The sequence below is a fragment of the Miscanthus floridulus genome, unplaced genomic scaffold (genome assembly GCF_019320115.1).
Source record: "Miscanthus floridulus cultivar M001 unplaced genomic scaffold, ASM1932011v1 fs_416_4_5, whole genome shotgun sequence".
NCBI lineage: Eukaryota > Viridiplantae > Streptophyta > Magnoliopsida > Poales > Poaceae > Miscanthus > Miscanthus floridulus.
This window is the reverse complement of record NW_027096718.1, coordinates 1-22,514: the sequence shown is the minus strand read 5'-3', so window position 1 is coordinate 22,514 and position 22,514 is coordinate 1. Positions and strand designations below refer to the sequence as shown.

Below are 22,514 nucleotides of genomic sequence, written 5' to 3'. Positions count from 1 at the left end.
GTCGTCATACGTTAGTAATTAAATTGGTGTACATATATAGCTTAAAAGTCTGTTTGGTTGAGCGGTGGTGAAAAAAACTGCTGTAAACTATGAGCTATAAAAAAGTTATTGTTAATTATATGTTGTGAAAGACTGTAGAAAACTGTTTGGTTAAAATAAATATAAAGCTTATCTTCTCTCTATCTTTCTTGAAACAAATATGATGTATCTTTTTGTTTCCACCTATTTCGAAAAATCAAAAGCCAAAAATCTGTACTATACCAACGAACATGTGTGGCCGTTTTGCAAACCATGCGAGCGGACCTTGCCTTGTCATCAGTCAGTTGTCCCATGCTGCTCTTTGTCCGCCTACCGCTCCGCGAGTTGTACCGGGACTACTGCGGGAGCGTCACATCCACATCCACATCCACGTGCATGTGGAAAGGGCTATGAGTAGTAATTAAGAGTATTTTGTAGTACTCCTACATAATCATCATGACTTTGTTTTTTTTGTGAATCCTACATACACTAATCATGACTTCATGAGAGACAGTAGACCAGCCATTCTAAATGCATGCATGGTTAGGTGAAGAAATCCAGGCATCCGGCAAAAGGCACCCAAAACGGTCAGTGCAGAATCTTCTTTTAGAGAGGAGATTAACTTAATATATATTGATACAAAGCCGGCCGGGGTTACCAATTCAAAAGCGAACCACAAACACACTAACAAACTGACAGAGACATCTAAATGGCTACTACATCCGGAATGAAGCAATATATGATACACATAATCTGTCACTATCAGTGTAGGCAACTGACATTTTTCCCAGCAAAGGAACGAAATTTTCTTTCACTGACATTTAGTTAGTACATCACGTAGGTTTACAAATCGAAGGATAAAAGTGCCTGAAATATCGTAGAATTTTCTTTAAGAGTTTCGGTACCTGTTCACGGCTGAAAAAAAGTGGTAAAACGGAAAAAAAAAATCCTCTGTCATCAGTCAGTGCATTGGTAGCCGTGTACTCCCGTTTGCTGAGCACCAGCGCCGCCCGGTCTAAGCACATGGCCTCTGGGTGCGCGCTGCATCGTGTCGTGCGTGTAACTCCAAGTGCTTTTTGAGTCGAGCCAACATCTTTTGTACTACTATCATATACTTACTCCGTTCTAAGAAAAACAATTCTCAATTCCTAAAGAGAGTCAGATAATTTTAAATTTTTGATCAATTTTACATAAAAACTAATATTTTTTATATCAAATAAGTATCATTAGATTAATTTATATAATATATATTTTTCTAGTAGCTAGTCTATAAAATAAAAAGTTTGACTGGTCTTAAATTTAGAATTATATTCTTTAGAGATGAAAGGAGTAGTACAGTAGTACCTTTCAAACGTTCTCTTCTGCACTAAATGGCCAAAAAGTATATATAAACCTGAAAACACCTACTATCTATGTTCCTTTTTAAGTGTCACTGTGGTATTTATGCTGATCAAATTCTATTAAGTTCGACTAAGTTTGTAGAAAATATTTGCAATATTTATATCTCTAAATAAGTTTAATGAAAAATAAATTTAATGATCTATCTAATGATATATACTAATTATGTACTATAAATACTTATATTTTTTATATATTTGGTCAAAGTTAAATATGTTTGACTTCTTGGGAGGTGAGCACGATAGTTAAAAAGGGATGGAGAGAGTATCTTATTAGACCAATAGCTCAAGGCAACACAGGGCCTAGTTACTAACTCTACTGCTCCCTCCGTACTAAATTATAAGTTATTATAGCTTTTTCGAGAATCAAAACATCTCAATTTTGACCCAATTTATATAATAAAATAATAACATATATGATACAAATAAGTATCCTTTGATCATTAATTATATTTTCATACTATACATATTTGATGTCATAAATCTTTATAATTTTCTCTATAATTTTGATCAAACGTGAAATGTTTTGACTCTCTAAAAAAGTTAAAGTAACTTATAATTTGGGACAGAGGAGCAGAAGATAAAACACCTTGGGGATCGAACCGTACTTTTTTTTTCCAATGCGGAACCCTACGTGTTGGGAAGGTGATGTGCCCCTCACACAGTCCTGGATAGATCAAACAAAAAGGCACATTAATTCTTTTTGTGTAGTGAGCTCAGATTGTGTACCCCCCCCCCCCCCCCCCTTCTCTCTCCTTGAAACCTCAATGAAGCCAAACATGCGTTGGGCCTTCTTTTTTTAGGAGAGCTTCATCATTGTTGTCACCTCACCACTCGTAGTACAAGTAGAAAACAAAATAATATAAAACACTATACAAGCTTTCCCCGGCCGCATTTTTTATATTTTCGCCTTCTTCCTCAGGCCTATCATTAGAACGTACCGGCGGATGATGAGGTGCGTGCCACTAATTAACTAAGCAATAACCGAATTCAAAGATCACACATGTATGATGGATATCACATAAAATAATGAGTAACTAAGTCTAACAAAATTAAGCAACCAATATATATACACTCACAGTACATATGACAGCCTTAGATGAGCAGCACTGAATTAAGAGAGAATTTCCTATTTAACATCAAAAGATAGAGTAGTGCCCTTTGTGACCCTGAAAGATAATCCGTGCCTTTTTTACACCCAGTGTAACTTTATGCCCCATATAGGTTGTTGGGTCCGTCAAGTCATTTTGTTAGGCCAGTATCAATGGGTTTCATCAAAGTTTTATGGGCATTAAATATGCTGATGTGGCACCATATTGATGAAGAGAGAGATGATAACAGTTTCATCGGAGTAGAGAGAGTTTCACGAGGATAAAACTCTTCTGCACTGTTTTTAAAATATGGATGTATTGAAAACTAGGACATGAAACCTCCACTAAGACTGGCCCACGTAACTTCAAGTTTTCCTAGACTAAAATGCCCCTAGACCTCTCTTTTTTTTACACATGGATTATCTTTCAGGGTCACAAAGGGCTCTATCCTTTGATGTCAAATAGAGAATTCTCTCCTCAATTAAATTCAGGCATCCCCATCTCCCATCTGCCGTCGTTTGCCATATAATAAAATCTTGATGCTAGGCTAAATATATATATAGTAGTACTAGTACGTAGCCGCCTACCTAATTGCTTCTCCATATATATAGATAGGAGTCAACAACTTGATCAATAAATAAAGACCATAAAATAAATCAGAAGATGTTCGTAGTACCTATATATTTAATTTGACATGTGCAAAGGATGAAAGAACTGATGAGAAATGAAATACATCATGACCTATATGTTTGGTACTTTGGTGGTAGGAGGAGGATCTGAATGAAACAGATCGTAGCTAGAGCTTCTTTTTATAATATACTGATGACTAGTAGCAGCAGTACGTAGGTAGCCAACTTTGCGGAGATCGATATTCCTCCTGCCCTCTTCCGTCGTCATTTTATGGGGGCAAGGGCGCCTTATTATTAATATAGTTATTAGCTCTGCATCGGGACATGTAGTTATATATACGCACACACGTATTGTTCTACAGTTGGCCATATATGGAATAACTTATTTTGTGGTCATCTTGAGTTATGACAATTACTATACTAATTTACAAGATTAGTGAAACCTTCTCCTAAGTGATTTACTATAACATTATGGTAAATATCATCATGAATTATAGTAACGTATGTATCATAAATGTATACTCACTTTATCGTAAATTAGTACAGTACAAACATTATTATAAATCAAAGTGGTTGTAGAATAAGTTTTTCTCTATGGCTGGCCATAGATTAGCCTGACCCCCTCGCTCTCTATATATAATTTCTCCTTCGTTCTTCATCACAGTACAAGGAGAGAGAACAATATATTTATATTATACTACTATATATATAATAAAGCAATGAAGAACGCATATATGTCCTCTCCGATCCTCGCTCCAATTGCGCTTGAATGGATGGAGGTGCATATATTTTCGGGCGCGCGGGCTCACTTTGGCTACGCGCATTCGACATTGATGATACTCGATCAAGAGTCTAACACCAATGCAAGCTTGCTGAATAGTGCACATGACATCGATGAGAATTGTTCGATCAGATGGTCAACTCGGTCTTCCAGCACATGCAGCTGCAGATCTAGTAATTACTAGTACTACTTACTACGTATATTTAACCAAGCAATAAGCAACACGGCTACTACATCGAACGCGAATCATACGATCGAGAGACGGCTACTTCGCTGGTTTGAACTCTGGAGTGCTGTACCAGCAGCTCGCAGCATTATCCCCACACTCCCCTCCCCAGAGCGTCGGCACTGGGGGCAGCTCCGTGACTCCGTACGGCATGATGCGAGACCGCCGCCGCAAAGCCCGCAAAAAGCAGGCGGCTGGATGCGCATGCCGCACATGGCCGCCACAGCCTCCCACGACTGAGGCCCCGGCCTACCTCTGCTCTGATCCATAGCATAGCAGGACCCCGGCCTCTTCTTCCAGAGCTCCTGTAGTCGCAGGACCTCTTTCCTTCATTCACGCACATCCGGTTCAGAGCCTGCCCACTCGCTTTCATTTTGTCTTTCCTGCTATCTCCTCCTGCCGCCGCCACTTCTTCTCTGCTGCCTCAGCGTCGCCGGCAGCGGTGCCGTCAAAGCAATTCAGGGCCTCCATCCACCACCACCAATTTCTTGTCCCAGTGAAGAAGCGCGTCGCGCGAGCTATACCTCCGCTGGCTGTTTCCTGGACTGACTGGCCGCTCGGAATCGGATCCGCATCTTCTCCTCACTTCTCTGGTGAGTAAGCCTAGCTTTCTGCTTGGGTCGGTTGATTTAAGCTACCTTGCATTGGGGACATCTTTTATTTTTTTTTCCCGTCAATATATAGTAAGGCTTCGTCGTTAAGTGTATGTGTGTAATAATAAGGGCTCCATTGTTTGGATAAACCTCTTTTCTCCATGCTGGTTTCTCACTCTCCAATCCATATCAGGGCTTTATTTATTTGGAGAGGGCTTTATTTATTTGGAGAGGGAGAACCTAATAAGAATATATAGATCTATCCAAAAAAAACCCGAAGATTTCGTCTGCCACATGTGCATCAAAAACCAAGGGAGAACCAAACCGAATTGGGTTGATCCGCTTCCCCCACCTGTTACTACAGGAAAATCAGGCTTTGCCGACTGCCAGTCTCTTTCCCGACTGCCTTTCTCCAGGCAGTCGGCAAAGGGGCTCTTTGCCGACTGTTTTTCTCTGGCAGTCGAAAAAGAGCCTGGCAGTCGGCAAAGCCTCTCCAAGGCAGTCGGCAAAGGCTGGCAGTCGGTAAAGAGGTCTTTGCCGACTGCAAAAGACAGTCGGCAAAGACAGACCGTCGGCAAAAGTGGTCGGACGGGACGGAATTCCGGGCCGTCGGCTTTGCCGACTGCCCTCCGTTAGCAGTCGGCAAAGGCCTGCCCTCTTTGCCGACTGCCAAGGAAAGGCAGTCGGCAAAGAAGCTCTTTCCCGACTGCCATGTTAGGCAGTCGGCAAAGAGTAAGTCTTTGCCGACTGCCGTACCACGGCAGTCGGCAAAGATTTTTTTTTTATTATTATTTTTTATCCCAGTTTTTTTCTGTGGGCAGTACATATTGTTTGAAATCTCATGTTCAAATTTGGGACCTTTTTATGATATTTTGCTATATTTCATTCAATTATTTTATTTCCTTGCATTTTCTCGCATAGTCCAAATTTGAACTGCAGGTGCATGAAATAATGAAACGCAGCCGTTCGAAAAATAATATTCATGTTGAAGAGTGTATTTTTAGGCCATGTACATGAACCCACTCAAAAAATTGAAGGTCTTGTCCACGACAGATGACCATCCCGATGCGGTATTAGTATTTTTTAATTATAAAAAATCCAAACGAAGTCTGAAAATCACGAAACTTGGCGAGGTGTCATGTTATCATATGCGGATACCATGGTAAAAATTTGACGATGTTTGGAGCAAGTTGCGTCATCTGATGTCCAAAACTCCCATATCTCACATGTGATATCATATGTGATCACATGTGAGATATCCGAGTTTTGGACATCAGACGACGAAACTTATTCGAAACATTTTCAATTTTTTACCATAGTCTCCACATACGATATCATGATGTCTTGCCAAGTTTCGTGATTTTCAGACTACGTTTGAATTTTTTATAATTGAAAAATACTTCTACCGCACCGGGATTGTCATCTCGCGTGGACAAGACCTTCTAATTTTTGGGTGGGCTCATGTACATGGTCTAAAAATACACTCTTCAACATGAATATTATTTTTCGAATGGCTGCGTTTGATTATTTTATGCACCTGCAGTTTAAATTTGGACTATGCGAGAAAATGCAAGGAAATAAAATAATTGTATAAAATATAGCAAAATATCATCAAAAGGTCCCAAATTTGTACATTGTACTTGAAACAATATGTTTTAGCCACAGGAAAAAATTGGAACCAAAAAAACCAAAAAAAAAAAATCTTTGCCGACTGCCTTGGGGGAGGCAGTCGGCAAAGGATTTGCCGACTGTATGCAGTCGGTAAAGCCTTTGCCGACTGCCGCTTTATACTGCAAGTCGGGGAAAGGCTCTGTTGTTTTAAAAAAATAAAAAAAGGAAGGGATAACCCTATCCACTCACACCCCCGCCACCCCCGCGACCCGCGCGCCGCCCCCCGCGACCCGACCCCGCTTCCGAGAAGCCGAAGGACCCCGCAGGGCCGCGCCCTCAGCCCTGAGCCGCCCAGCCCCCCTCCGCGGAACGCGGCCAGATCCGCCGCGCCACGGCGGACCGCGACGGCCGCGGACAGACGAGAGCCCCGCCGCCGCGTTCCCCGGCCGCGCCGGCGCCACGCCGGCGCCGCCGGCCGATGCCGCGCGAGCGCGCTGCCCGCCCCGCCGTGGCCAGCCGCGGCCGGCACGCCGCCCTGCCCCGTCCTCGTCCCCCCTGCGCCCGGCAAGGGACCCCCCCTCCCGCCGGCCATCTCCCCTCCCAGCTACTCCGTCCGGCCTCCGGCGCTCGTCCTCCGGGCTCTCCCTGTCGCTGCCCGCTGCGGCGCCGCCCGTTCTCCTCCTTGCCTTCTCTTGGTCTCCTCCCCAAGCGGCCAAGCCGGCAAGCCGCCTCCCGCCGGCTGCCCTCCGCCGTGGCCCGGCCGGCGGCCACGCCCAGGCTCCTGCTCCCGACTGGCCGGCTGCCCCCCCTGCTCCTGGCTCCTGCAGTCCTGCATCTGTCATCTCTGCTGCAGCTGCACATCTCGGTGAGCTACTGCCTACTGTTTTACTGAGATCCAGATCAGCTTCTATTTTCGATTTTGAATATTTAGTGATTCAGTCATATTGTAGCTTGTAGGGCATAAGAGCACTTTGAATAGATATCATCATTTATGTTATTTGTTAATATCTATTAGTATACGGCTAGTTGCATTTTTAGCCTTCTATTATTTAGCGCCCCCCACCCTCTTAGAACCGTGCTGAATTTTGAGACGAAAACAAGTGTTCAGTCAACGAGCTGTGTGAGGAATGTGTTCAGTCAACGTGTATGTGATGTCGGCCATCGAGCCGTGTATGTGATGTCGGCCATCGAGCCGTGTATGTGATGTCGGCCATCGAGCCGTGTATGTGATGTCGGCCATCGAGCCGTGTATGTGATGTTGAATTCTTTTTGCAGGTTCTGGAAACCTCTCCGTACAAGGGAGGTTCTGCCGAAAATTTGTACTTATATTGTTTTGTTGTGTTTCAGAAAAGCGCGGATCCGAAGTAGCCCCGTGCCTTGGTCGTCGGCCTGCACAGCGTCACCTCGGCACCTTAGGTATAACCCCTCTTCCCGTATCATGGTCTAGGTCGCGTCACCAAGTTAGGTGTCTCCCGTCCGAAATTGATACAGTTGGAAGTAGTACTTCCAACCGTATCTGTTTCGGATTGTCCACGTTTTTTGGACAGCCCACGGATGCGTAGATGGGTTAGCTTCCATGTCTTGCTCATGTCTGAGTCGTAGTTTCGGTTGCACCTCCCGGTTGTTCTCCGGATACACACACTCCCTACGGGGACGTGTATCTGGAGAACAGCGGGGAGGTGCTGCCAAAATTCCGATTCAGACGTGGGCATGCATGGAAGCTAACCCATCTACGCATCCGCGGGTGGGATTAGGACCTATCCTTCACCTATTAGCAGGTAGGAACGCCATGTAGATGCAATGCCTGGTTTTACTACTTGCTTATGCATATGTATTACAGAGGATGGCTAACCGTGATTGGATGTACACGGGCTTTGCAAGAAAGGACGAGGATTGGGTTAGGGGGACCTCTAATTTCCTAGACCAAGCATTTGGCCCGGCTGCTAGAGGGTCGATTCGGATGCCGTGTCCCTGTAGGAGTTGTAAGAACTCAAAAAGAAAAATAAAGGATGAGATTTGGAAAGATCTGTACAGAAACGGCTATGTGGAAGATTACAAGACGTGGATCTTCCATGGTGAAAAAGCCCGTATTAGAGAGGAGGTGAGAGCAGAGCTCGAGAAGTTTGATGGCGATGCCGGGGTGGATGACATGATTGTAGACTTCAACGAGGCACGTGGCAATGAAAGATTGGTGGAGGAGGATCCAGAGGAAACCGCAAAGGCGTTCTATGAAATGATGGAGTCGGCAAAGAAGCCACTTCACAAGTATACAACACTGTCGCAACTGGAATGCATGGGACGTCTAATGGGGTTGAAGTCGCAGTTGAACATGAGTCGGGAAGGCTTTAATCTCATGTTGCAAATATTTGGGGAAATGCTTCCGGAGGGTCACGAGCTGCCGAAGAATGAGTACACGTCACAGAAGCTCCTTCGTGCACTTAAGATGGACTATGAGTCGATCCATGCTTGTCCTAATGGGTGCGTCCTATTTAGGGGGGAAGACCTTGAGAGCGCAACACACTGTCCAAAGTGCAAAGCCTCTAGGTTTGTGGAGGTAGAGCGTAGTGATGGCACGAAGAAACAGTCGCCGATCCCAGATTCGTAGGTCCACCAGCACGACCTCCGACGTCCCCATACGCCGTCGGCAGCCGTCCACGTTGGCAGCGGTTCAGGTACCTTCAGTTCCATTCCTCGTTAATTGGTTTTACATATGTACCTAATTACCTGGGTGTGACATTGCAGTCCGAGCTGGCCGAGCTGCGGGCCGCGACAGAGGCCCGAGAGGAGGCCCATCGGCGGGAGATAGCGGCCAGAGAGGAGGCCCATCGGCAGGAGGCTTTGCGCTGGAGGCAGGACTTTGCCAGCTACATTCAGAGCATTCAGATCCCTGGTGCTGTCATGCCTCCTTTACCCGCCACGATGTTCGGTCCAGCACCTATTGACCCTACGGGGAGTACGGTGAGTATATATATTGGTCTCCATTGTTTTCACGAGGTCTGTGTGGCTACTAATGAGATCATGTCTACTTTGTGCAGTCAATGTCAGCGGGTTCGAACCCGACTCCTCCAGATGGACGTTCTCCTGGGTGGCAGGTTGTTTCGCCTCCGACATACTTCGGGCCTCCGGGTGGCGGTCTTCCTCGGCCTCCACAGTACGGGACCGGAGCGGCGGTGAGCTACCCTCTGCCACATACCCACCACGCGCACACCGGGTGGGAGCACCGCTACACGTCGGCGCCGCTCCAGCAAGGCCAGTCCTCATGGTCTTCGTGGCCTTCAGTTCAGGATGAGCATAGGGACCGTGGGTCGCACGAGGAGTGAAGTTCTTTTGGTTTGATGTTGGACTTGCGCACTTGTTTTTTATGTTTCGATGATCTGTGGACTGTATGGATATTAATGCTTATGGATGCTTGGATGTGATCTATATGTGAATTCGTGTTATATATGCGTGCATTTGGCTTATATATATAAATGTGTGATCTGTGTACTTTAAAGTGTGATATGTATATGAAAAAACAGGAGAGAAAAGAGAAAAAAAAAATTTTCCAGCTTTGCCGACCGCCTTCCTGGCAGTCGGCAAAGCCTTTGCCGACTGCCAGGAGAAAAGCAGTCGGGAAAGCCTTTTTCGACTGCCAGGAGAAAAGCAGTCGGCAAAGGCTTTCCCGACTGATTTTCCCCTGGCAGTCGGGAAATCCTTTGCCGACTGCTTTTCTCCTGGCAGTCGGGAAAGCCTTTGCCGACTGCTTTTCTCCTGGCAGTCGGGAAAGCCTTTACCGACTGCCAGGAAGGCGGTCGGCAAAGGAGACGGGACGGGACAGCGACGGAGTCTTTACCGACTGGTTATACGGCCGTCGGGGAAGCCTTTACCGACTGCTGTCCGGAAGGCAGTCGGAAAAGAATTCTTTCCCGACATCTTCTCTCCCGGCACCCCTTTGCCGACTGCCTAGGCGAAAAACGGTCGGCAAAGCCTTTGCCGACCGTTTTTCAGCCTTTGCCGACTGCTTTCGGCAGTCGGCAAAGAGGCCGATTCCTGTAGTGTTACGTTCCCCTTCCATCTTTGGGGTTAACCCCAGGATATGTTCATTTCCTTTGACACCGACCCTTAGATTGGCTTGGTTTGGCTACCCCTATAGCCTACACATTTTTTAAAAGTAAGGGCAAGAACAATCCAAAATCCATCTCTAAAATTCCAAAAAAAAAAATCAGAAAAAAACTTGACATTCGAGAAATCAGAAAATTCATCTCTATTTTTTAAAAAAAATAAACATCCCAAGAGGAAGAGCAATTCAAAAGTCATCCCTGAATAGGTTAAAAAATATCATTAAAAGAGCAAGATCAATCCAAAAATATCATAACAAATGGTATGATGTAGTTGCATATGCATAGTAAAAATCAGAAGCAGCTCGTGGCTAAGTACATAATTTTAGTGTTGAATCACAAATTAATTGGTACATGTGCCTTTCAAATGTGAGTATTTGCATGTCTAAATAATTATTTGCACTTGTAACACTACTGATTGTCCATTGGCTTGTTATTATCAACCACTTTTTTACATTGTTTGCCATATATTATACATGTTTTACATTGTGAAGCAAATGAACCTAAACACACTACACTATATAAACCAAACCAGATCTCAAAACTAAGACTTAGACAAACTATTCGAGTAAGCCTTCTTTTTCTACTTAGCCAGACATGCAAATACTACTCACATTTGAAAGGCAAAGTAAGTAGAGAAGCAAATGAACCTAAACACACTACACTATATAAACAAACCAGATCTCAAAACTAAGACTTAGACAAACTATTCAAAGCAAGCCTTCTTTTTCTACTTGGCCAGACATGCAAATACTCACATTTGAAAGGCAAAGTAAGCAGTGAAGCAAATGAACCTAAACACACTACACTATATAAACCAAACAAGATCTCAAAACTAAGACTTAGACAAACTATTCAAAGTAAGCCTTCTTTAACTACTTGGCCATCTAGGACCCTCTGATTTTACATACCCCCCCCCCCCCCTACAAAGTTCCCTCCAAGACCCCATTACATGCAAGCAAGAATTTTACTCCTGGTACATAGGACTCTACACTCAATTCCTAAATAGTACACATCTCTCTTAAGTCCTAGTCAAAGTAGGATTTGAGTCACCATACAACAATACATGTGACCCAAAACACATTGTAGCTTGATCAGATGACCATAAACACTGGTTGCTGCAAAGTGCTCAAAAACCCCCTTACATTGTTTGTAACTAGCAATCTAGCATTCAGAACAAGAAAACAGACAGAAAGATCAAAGATGAAAGCAAGGGATACAAACCTTTTTCACGGCATGCCTCTCTAGGTTAGGAGACTACAGCAGAAATCTCTCCAAACAACCTTTGAGTTTGCTACTTCACCCACATCATGTTAGCTGAGCATACAATTGACATCCAAGCTTCTCTAGTTGTCAAATACTAGGAATTGATCTAATTCCTTATCTAACTTTGCCCCAAATTACAAACAATAGGTAATTGAGCAATTAAAAACCATTGTAGTTCGACTAGTCATGCAATCAGTCAGGGATTCTTGTGTATTGTTCTTTTTTATCATTAAGTACTTTCTATGCAACTATATCAACCCTTTGGGTTGATCCACTTTATGTATTACAATGCATGAGGTATACATGAAAGATTACAGCACATGTGTCATCACAATGAGATCACAATACTGATAGCTATTCTATATTGTCAGATAGGCTACAATAATGGCTGGATGCACTATCACGATTGATCTGGCCATGAATACAACAATCAATGACTTCCATGTTTAACAGCCCAAAATCTCCAGTCCAAATTACCATTTGAACTTTCTTCCATCACTAAATCACGAACCCCCTGCATAGTTGATCTAGTTGGGTCCATTATATGTCACTTTTATTCAATATGATCCTTGCGGGCCTACTTATTAGCCTAGTACGTAGGCCGTCTTCTCTTTCTTTTACTAATTCCACCTCAGCATCGTCATCATTACTTTAACTCAGGTTAACATCACGTACTTGAACTCAGGTTATATACCATCATGGTTCACTTGTTTGAGAAAATCAAGGGAGCTGCTAGGCGAAAGGGAAAGGCTCCGGAAAATAATTGGCCTTGTTCATTTCCTTTCCATGTGCTCCAACAAGCAACAAACAATTTTGACGAGGAACGGGTCATTGGAGTTGGAGGTTTTGGAGACGTTTACATGGGAGTGTTAAAGTGTGGTACCAAGGTTGCCGTGAAACGGAAGAAGATGGCATCTTGGCAAGGTCAGAAGGAGTTCCGAGCGGAGATTGACATGTTAGCAAGGCTGAAAGACCCCAATTTGGTTGATCTGATTGGGTACTGTGATGAAGAGAATGAAATGATCTTGGTTTACGAATACATGGAAAATGGGACTCTAAAGAGCCATCTCTATGGCTCTGATAAACCCTCCCTCAATTGGCCGGAGCGGCTGGAGGCTTGTGTGGGAGCAGCGAGGGGACTGCACTATCTTCATACTAGTTCTGAGAAGGGCATTATCCACCGTGACGTCAAGTCTGAAAACATCTTGCTTGGTGAGAACCTCTGTGCCAAGATTGCTGACTTTGGGCTATCCAAGGATGGTCCTGAGTTGAACGAAACTCATGTCATCACTCAAGTGAAGGGCACCCCTGGGTATCTTGACCCTGAATACTATGATACGCTGCAGCTGACCCAGAAGTCTGATGTCTACTCTTTCGGTGTTGTCTTGCTCGAGGTCCTATGTGGCAGACCAGCGATTGACCAAAAACTTCCCAAGGACAAGGTGAACTTGGCACGGTGGGTAACGGGAATAATGCTGAAGAATGACCAGCTGGAGCAAATCGTTGATCAGAAAATTGTAGGCACAATCAGCCCACATCCTCTGATGATATTTTGCAGCATTGCGTTGAAGTGCCTGGCAGAAAATAGAGTGGAGCGGCCATCGATGGAAGAGGTACTCAGGGACCTGGAGCAGGAGCTGGAGTACGTTCATGGCAGCATCAGTAGTGCAGGTTTATCTGCTGAAAGATCAGATGATGAGTCTTATCATGATGCCTCTTCTCGGCTAGTCAGGCCTGGCGAAGGTAAAGGTTTGACACGATCTCTAGCTATTAAGGCTTACAAGAGAGCTTCAAACATGCCTCATGATTCCTCTGCCCCGTCGACGAGCCGGCCAGTGGCCCGGGCGTATCAAGTCCCGGGTGGCAACAACATGAACGGCTTTCTCGAGCTCCATAGCATCCAAGAGAGCATCAGTGAAGCTGGAAACTCGCATGAGTCTGATCGTGACTTCACTTCTCAGCCAATCAGGCAAAGGGGAGGCAAAACTTTGACACGATCTCTAGGTAAAACTTACGTGAGAGATGATGATCCGTAATTACCTTGTCTTTGTTTTTGGTCTCGATGGTTGCACTGAACTACAGCAATTGTCATTTGTGAACTCCATTTTGAGTTGGTTGCTGGCTAAATGCCGGATCTGTGAACCTTAAATATTGCAGGTGTGTATATATGTTGCTTTCTTGGGCTCTTGCTGTCTCTATCTATGATTATATGCTAGTGCCATTTTCACGTATGTCTTGGCAGGTGATGACGAAATGCTTTGAAATATTTGGATGTGATTATCTTCATGCCTATTGTATGGATTGTCAGAATTATACATGGACTTCCTCTCTATAATACAAAGATATGCATCTCTCCTGCGTAGTCGAGAAAAAAATGAATTACACATTGATACCAGTTTTTTTAAGAAAAATTGATACCAGTTGTTATATATCACGAATGTTATGTTCATATATATGAAAATCCAATAAAAGCGAATTTTTGTACCCTTGGAATCAAAGTCATGAGTAAACATTATCTTCATTCCAACGTCTTGATGAGGAAGGAAATCATGTATCTGCAGCCTGCAGACTGCCAATGCAAGCTAGAAATTCTGAGATCAACTGAGCAGCGATGGCCAAGTATGAGGCTGAGCGCTGACCGCTGAGAAGGGCAGAGGCCAAGTAGACCTTCTTGTGGCTCTTATATATATTGCTGTCTGGTGCGATCCCATGGAGAAGATCATCCATGGCATGGATGGTTAATACTGCACTTAGTAGTCATCAGAGTTTGGTGCGGGGCTAGAGAGCAGCAAGCATGCAGCTGCAGCTCATGCCAGCCTCCCATCGACAGTAACTCCATTCCCTGCGTGCAGGACTACTGCAGGTGCAGCTTTAGTCCAGCACTTAAGCTAGGAACTGCTGGACTTTTGTGACTAAAATCCTCTACTACTCCTGCTGCTGTTTCTGTGGCCTTCGGCCTGGTTCGCTTCGCTGAAAAAACAAACCGAATCACTGTTGCGACTGAAAAAACAAGCTGAAAAACACGAATTAGAAGAGCCTTCACTTCATGACTCCACTCCACTACTCCAGTGGGCGGCGCTCGCCAGGCCTGCCCACGAGTCTGCTGAACGGCCCATGGTTCCATCGTAGCATCAAAAAATTCTTAAGGCCCAGCAGGCTGTGGCATGGGGGTGCTGCTGCTTTTATTTGGGCCTTTGCCGCTAGAACGGCAAGCTGTTGCAAAAAACCGTGTCCATGCGTCGCCTCGTTCAAGTCGTATTCTTTGCCAACGTACTTCTGTTAGAGCTACAGATCATCGATTTCAAACTTCTATCCCAACTCAAATCAAAACTTTTTATATTTGATAATTTTTACAGAAAAACAAACAAGCATCTGTGGCCTGCAGGACGAGGGAAGGCAAGCCCGTACGTCAAGCGCCAATGATGATATGATGGCTATTCAGGCTTGTGTTGTGCAATGGCCGGTGGTTTCATGTGATGACCATCTATCTATCTTCCAACACTCGGTAATGTTTAATCATATAAACTTTTTGTGACAACTGCGATCGATGATTCCTCGTTCATGGAATGGGAGTCAAATTGGCATTGGCCACCCATGCATCATCACTGCATACATATATATGCTCCTTTTTTTTTGAAAATCCACGGACGAGAAAATCACCGGGCATATATTAATAGAGAGGAAGAGCAACAACAACATACACCAAAAAAAACCTCACGGTATAAGCGACAGCTCGACAATACCACAACAAAACAACCCGCTAAACCACCAAAGCACCGACAGGTAGATACCACCAAACACGCCGTAGAAAACAAGCAAAGAGCTAGCTTGAGGGATCGTGGAGAGTTCTCATCAGCCATGTCTACAAGGAGAGAAATGACATTCATAAATGCTCTTTGCATCCCTATATATGCTCCTTCCACTATTTCTTCTAGATAGGTAGTGCTATGTCACCTTTTCATCCCTTCAACACTAATTTAAAAGAGTACTCTTATAAAAAAAAACACTAAGAGAGTTGTTTCACCAAAAGGAAACATGCTCCCAACTAGGAAGGTAGGTCCTAATACGTAGGAAAATAAATAAATATGTGCGTGCGTGCCAATATACATAAGTATACAAAATAAACAGTAAAGGAGACGACAACAATTCAGGGAACTCGGATCTTTATTAATTCTTTCGAGAATTACAAAGTACACGTTCTCACTGGATTACATCGAGTTGCGCCTAATACATCTGACTAAACAGGTGATTATTGATTGAAAGGTTCTAGGTTCCCGGGCCTCGTGAAGCCGCCGGTTAATTACATCCACGGTGTTGGACTGTGGAAAACCTCCAATTAAGCTGCACAGATGGTCGTCGTCTTGTAATCTGCATAAATATCCTCCAAGTATAAATGGGTGGCAAGAATTGCCATATAACATGAAAAAAGCCTCGTCGGTCGCGGAATTCATGATAAATTCTCAAATGTATGTTCGGCCTCGTCGGTCGTGAACAAAAGGGGTCTAGCATGGTCGGTCTAGACTGAGTGTTTCCAGCCTTGTCGGTCGCGGAATGATGATGATATCAAGCCTCGTCGGTCAAGGAGAGAAATATGTCCAACCTCGTCGGTCAGGACGTATGTGTTCTCAGCCTCGTCGGTCGTGAGATGAGGTTGGTTATTTGAGAGACTTTATAATGAGACTCCGGTCATTATGTCAGACACGGATAAATCTTTAAGCTGAGCGAATAGTATAACGGTAGTGCAGACAAATATTTGAACTCAGGCGCCACAAGCAAGTCGCCTTGAGAGTGTACCATAAATTTTCTTAGGCCAAATAAACGACACTGTCAGCACATAGCTTTAACATTGGTGAATGAATTCTCATAGTTGTGAAAGGCTCTGCATGAAATGTGCAATGGCCTGAGAAATATGAAAATGAATTGGCGGGCCATCTGGAGTCTGCATGGCACAACACTTAACAGTGAAGGTCTTAATATTCATTTATTTATACACCTTTTGTTGCGTGATTCATTCCAGCGTATACTAAATAAACTCAAATAAGCTCACAAATATGTGATGGCGTGATAGATGCATACCCTGCATATCAAAGATCCACATTGATCTGCTCGTTTCCTTAACTTGCTGGCATCATTGAGGCGGCGTTTGTGCCAAAACACTAAAGAGGGGCTCAAAGAGCCAACTCTAATGTCAGACTACGTGACCGAGCCGGCGTGTGTCAAGCTCGGCTGCAAAGAGGACCTGTGCCTCTAGGAGCATGTGCATGTTCAGCTTCTTGTACGTACTAATTAATTGTTTGGGATGTCCAATGTATATTCACATGTCTGAAACTTGTGCAAAACATGTATGGACAACTCTCAAATGCCTTAACAAGATTAGAAGAACTCAACTCCTACTAATGCACGCCAAACATACAGCTAGAGTAATCTGGTGTGCTGCCGCACTTACTGACTTCTGGAGAGTCTCACAGGTATCTGAAGCTTAACTTTACAAATAGACATGTAAATTATAACTCACAACTCTAACTTGTTCCGTAAATATAGGAGACCAAAACTCCAAATCAATAAGCATAGATCATGCATACATGGCTGCTATTTAGGCATAGATGAAATCTCAAATAATTGTGACCAAGGGCACACTAACAAGCATTGCCCATATTCATGTTACATCTCAAGTGTTCACACAAGGGACTCAACTGCTGCCATACATCTTGAAGCTGATTTGATTGCTAGCTAATCAGCCTACATTTCACACAATAGTGACATCAAGAGATAGGCATCTTGTACAGGACATTTCTAGCAAATATACATGATACATTTCTAGCAAATATACATTACATCTCTTCTTAATCTTCACGTGGCAATCAGGGCTCATCTTCATGCTGATATGTGATAGTGCTCCTAGCATGCTCGACTGATGCACTTGTTATCATTTATTTCATAGTATTGACATAATCAATCAAACTCAATGGCCAGCATCACAGCCTTTCTCTTGAGCGTGGGCTGCATCACCAATGGCTCTTATCTGCATATCTCTGCCTCCGTTGGACTACTACTCGAAGGTGATGAATGGCTGCTACTTGCCTCTGTTTACCAGCTTGTCAACAGGGTTTGCTCACCACCAGAGCTCTTCCCTTAAATCTCTGAAAGTCAGATACAGAACCTTTCACTGACAATCTGAATTTGCTGCCGGAGCTACTAATAAGCTAATCAGTCGGCACTGCAGTTTTACTCAACAAACACGAACAGCAGCAGAACATAATGCTTGCACTATTATTTCTAGTATTGCAGCAGAATATACTGCTGGGCACTATTATTTCTAATATTACCCACAACTGTATTTGCAATATGCTGATCAACACCACCACATGTTAACAACCTTTGTGTTTCATTCGCAGGTTCCTTGTATTTTGTGGCTGCCATCACGACTGGGCATGCTTGCCTGTTCTAACACTGATCTTGGATTCATCTTGCGGCCGGTACACTAAATCTAATCAGCCAGCTTCTGAGGATCCAACAAATTGATAGGTGAGCTGCATTACCTTCTGATCTGAGCCTCATTGCCTAGCAAAATCTATAGCTTTAGTATTGCACTGATCGAGTGAGCCTACAACTTTGCATCACATACAGTACTGTCAATTTAGGCACTCTTCTTTACTGGACATCACTCTCATGCTTGGCACTATCTGTAACTCGCCACTGCATGTGCCTGTGATCTTACATAAAAATTCAGACTTTCTTGCTTTGCTGAACACACAAATCTGTAAACAGCTCAAACACTACTCTGCTATTTTTCTTGCTTATCTGATCTTCACACTTATCATGATGTTACTCTCTGATCTATAATCTATAACTACACAAATGCATCTTCTCTTCTATATCAGGGCTTAAATCAAAGCCTCTGGACACTGATCTCGTGCTACCTCGCTTGCAACCTACTGCTGCCCTTATTCAGACTTGATTATCTAAACTACACGGCCAGCATCTCCTTTCCACAGGCTGCACTACTCCTGCGGCTTGCACCAAACTGCAACGCTGAGCCTCCCATGTTCGCACAGTAATTTACACGGCCGGCGAACTGTCTACATTCACTCACGCCCAGTACTGCTTGCAAGTGACTACCCCTCACCTCTAAACGAGCATGCTAATTCTATGCTCCTCGCTAACTAATCAGCCACCTTATCAATGTTTCATCAACATGTGTGAACTGCATCACTACTAAGCACCATCTGCCCACACATCTCATAATCTAGTTTCTGATCTGCCGGCTCTGCCCAACACTGCATATTCTCACAGACAGGCGGACAAGTGCTGCATCACCACACCCGCAGCTCTTTGCATGCACTTCTGCTACGAAAGCTTCATTGTTAATCACTAGCTTGCCTCCAACCTACTACCACCCATTCTTCTTTTCTATACTGCCACGGCAATTGGGGCTCTCTCCCTTCTACTGCATATTGATCTCCATCTGCACAACCATCTGCTACTCTGATCATCAACAACATACTTTCCCATCAAATTCCAACAGCACAACTACTTCTGTTTCAAGACTAGCTGTTCTAACCTACTCCTGGACCTTAATCTTGTGACGACAACACCAGCAGCCTAATCTTGTGACTGCATGAGCATGGCATCTACTACTTCTCCTCTGCTGATCTGCATCTACATACATCTGCATGCATGCGCACAACTAACACCACGGCAGCCTTCTCTACCACACGCCGGCCACACCAACACACCTGCTACTACCCTGCTTCTTCTTCACATGCATCAAACTACAGAGGGCGGCCTGCTCTGCTTGGCTGGCCTCTGCACTGGATTGATGGATGACACACGACACTACTGCATTCTCATCTCCGGCAGCCTCTTGTTTCTTTTATCATCATATCGTAAGTTCGTAACACAAGTAGATCGGCAAGCCGATCGATTCTCGAGGCAACATAAATAGATCGGCAAACCGAATCAGTTCTGAGGCAACACAAGATTGGCGAACCAATCGATTCCGAGGCAACACGAGATCGGCAAGCCGATCGATTCCGGGGCAACATAAGATTGGTAAACCAATCAATCCCGAGGCAACACGAGATCGGCAAGCCAATTGATTCCGAGGCAACATAAGATTGGTAAACCAATCAATTCCGAGGCAACAACAGCAGAGGGAGGGGAAAGAATGCTATCAACGGCAGCTGGTGCTCACCATTGCTGACGGCTTTTCTCTCTCACCTGAATGAATCTCTCAGGATGTGTGGGCAGCAGCTGGACGTGAGTGCGGCAGCCTGATGGTGGTGTGTGCAGATAGGATCGCCTCCTGGTGGCAGCCTGGCGGCCGCCGTCTGCGTGAGCTCCGGCGTGGTGTATTGTGATGAAGATGGTGGAAGCTGGTGCCTGGTGGCAGCAGCCTGACGGCTGTGCGTGTGACCGTGTGTGCCTTCCCTCCCCCCACACAGAAGAGAACCAGCTCTGTTTATAAGTCGAGCGGTGGCCAAGGAATCCAAGGCGAGCGCTGCTGCTCCACTCGTCGTGGAGAGCACTTCTCCCGTCGTGGGGAGCGCTTCTCCTGTAATGGATCCGAGGATGAGGGATGACCGAGCAAGCTGCGGCTGTGGCTGATATTTCTTTCTGGACTATCGTTTTGAGGCTCCTTCATGCATCTGAATCGGAGATGGCGTTTTACCTATTCCTGTGCACTTGCCGTTGGGATCAAAGTGCATGCTGTCATGCATGTCTATACGGCCGCGTATTTCGTATACGTACTACGTGTGTATATATTGGGCCAATGCATGACCACACGATGCCGGATGAATGATGCCACATGGGCTGCTGATCACCTTTAGCCCAATAAATGTATAATATATATGTGTCACTCCCTTGCATGCACTTTGCTTAATTATCTTGGCAATACATACGTGCATAACTAATTGGTTGAATAGCCCAAGCGCATATACCTTCTATAACGGTTAATTAGAATCTCTTGACAAGGCCTTCACAAGGCATACAAGAGAGACTTCCTATTTTCTTGTCATTTATGGAGAACAATATTTATAATCTCTTGACAAGGCCTTCACAAGTGGACAGCACTTGAACAGGAACTAGTTGATCGGGGCCTAGAGTATCAACACCCACACTGATTATTAAAATGGCACATCATAATCATTGCCAATGGTGTTGTCAATGTGAGTATTTTTTTTATATCTTCATTATATCTGGACATGTGTCAAACTTCAATTGTGTGGCTATCACTGCATTGGCAAGCACACTAATAAATGACTTGGGTCATGGCTTGACCCATCTATCAGCCAATGTTTGCAGCATTCCATGGACACACTTGTTGGCGCATATGTCTAGTAAGACATAAATCGGTGTCACAAAATTGAATGACATATTTGCTCATCATGAGGTTATTTTGTATGGGACAACTCTAAAATCGATGTCTCGTTGTTCATGCTAGTGAGACAAGACTTGAGGAGTCTCTTCATACCTTGTCAAACATACACAAATCTAACTGTAAGGTGACTATACTACTAGAAAGCAGTGAGTGTTGATGACAACTGCCTTAGAAGTAGGGAGGGGTTATTCACCATATAACCACAAGAACGACCTTCATATTATGCAATGTGCTCATTTGGATAACATGTTCCATCAAATTCGGGTAGTCTTGAAGGGCACCAACCATGTGGGAAGGGCACTAAATCATGCTAAGCTTCATATGTTTTGTCAAGTGTCTTATGATGTACTAGAGTGGCTGGTGCAATGAAATAGACATTATCTTGTGATCAATGAGTTTCTCAACTATCTTTCCGTTGCATGCACTTTGCTTAATTATCTTGGCAATACATACGTGCATAACTAATTGGTTGAATAGCCCAAGCGCATATACCTTCTATAACGGTTAATTAGCCTAAATAATGGTGCAATAATCACACACACACTGTTGCACGTGCTTTGAATCCCTTGAGAGCTAATGACTGTGGTGATCACTGGGTTAAATATTTTTATCTTCCAAATCATTGACATGGCTTGTAAGTCTTACTGAGTCATGTTTCATTGGGGTCCAAAGTCAGCCCATAAATAATTTGTATTCACGGACACAATTTATTTATGGGGCAATATGATTAATTGTGCCGCCATAATATTATATCCAAAAGTATTTATCTCATATAAAAATATTTGTCACGATCCATCCTCAATTCTGAACAAATCCACTGCTTGATGCAAATATTATTCAAGATAATGCAAGTTTTATAGGCTGGCATAAATATTAAAGCCGCACGTGAAATGTTACAAAATCTTGTATTAAGAGTACTAATGATGATATTAAAAAAGGCTATGAACTAACATATGCTACGAAACAAAGCCGATAGAGTTATCAAGTGCCAACTATGTTGCGTACGTACGTCACGGCCAAAACATCATCAAGTCATGATAAATTAAAAAAAGAGTAGCGCTATGCGCAAGCTTCCTTCACTCTTCAGCAAAATCAAAAGCAAAAAGGAAAAAGAAAAAAAATCACGTACGTGCAGGATCGGAGGGCCAGCTGGTTCCGATAGTTTTTTCTCCTGTAAATTAATTATGTCTCTTGAAATTGCTAACTTATTATGCAGTGAGTGTGCATGGGTCCATGGTCTAGTTATATATATCGGAATGCATTTAGCACTATCGTATATTGTAGTACTACTAGTTTCATGTTTTTCTAGTTTAAAATAGCGATAATATTGTGGGTAGGGCGTCCGTCTGGGCGTATATGTCCAGACACCCAGTTTCCTACGCAGCGATTGGGCCTAAACAGACAACGGGCCTATGGCCTCCCC

General features: G+C 44.0%; 2 protein-coding genes across 2 annotated transcripts; one reads left to right on the top strand and one right to left on the bottom strand.

Annotated features, from left to right (window-relative positions):
* Nucleotides 1-6,591: 6,591 nt before the first annotated feature.
* LOC136531693 (uncharacterized) lies at nucleotides 6,592-7,188 on the bottom strand. The gene has a single exon (XM_066524349.1). The coding sequence runs from the start codon at nucleotides 7,186-7,188 to the stop codon at nucleotides 6,592-6,594; it is 597 nt and encodes a 198-aa protein (XP_066380446.1).
* Nucleotides 7,189-12,407: 5,219 nt separating this feature from the next.
* On the top strand, nucleotides 12,408-13,745 carry LOC136531691 (receptor-like protein kinase HERK 1). The gene has a single exon (XM_066524347.1). The coding sequence runs from the start codon at nucleotides 12,408-12,410 to the stop codon at nucleotides 13,743-13,745; it is 1,338 nt and encodes a 445-aa protein (XP_066380444.1).
* Nucleotides 13,746-22,514: the final 8,769 nt, after the last annotated feature.

Excerpts from the sequence above, each read along its gene's own strand:
- LOC136531693 (XM_066524349.1), bottom strand. The coding sequence starts at position 7,188 with ATGACAGATGCAGGACTGCAGGAGCCAGGAGCAGGGGGGGCAGCCGGC.
- LOC136531691 (XM_066524347.1), top strand. The coding sequence starts at position 12,408 with ATGGTTCACTTGTTTGAGAAAATCAAGGGAGCTGCTAGGCGAAAGGGA.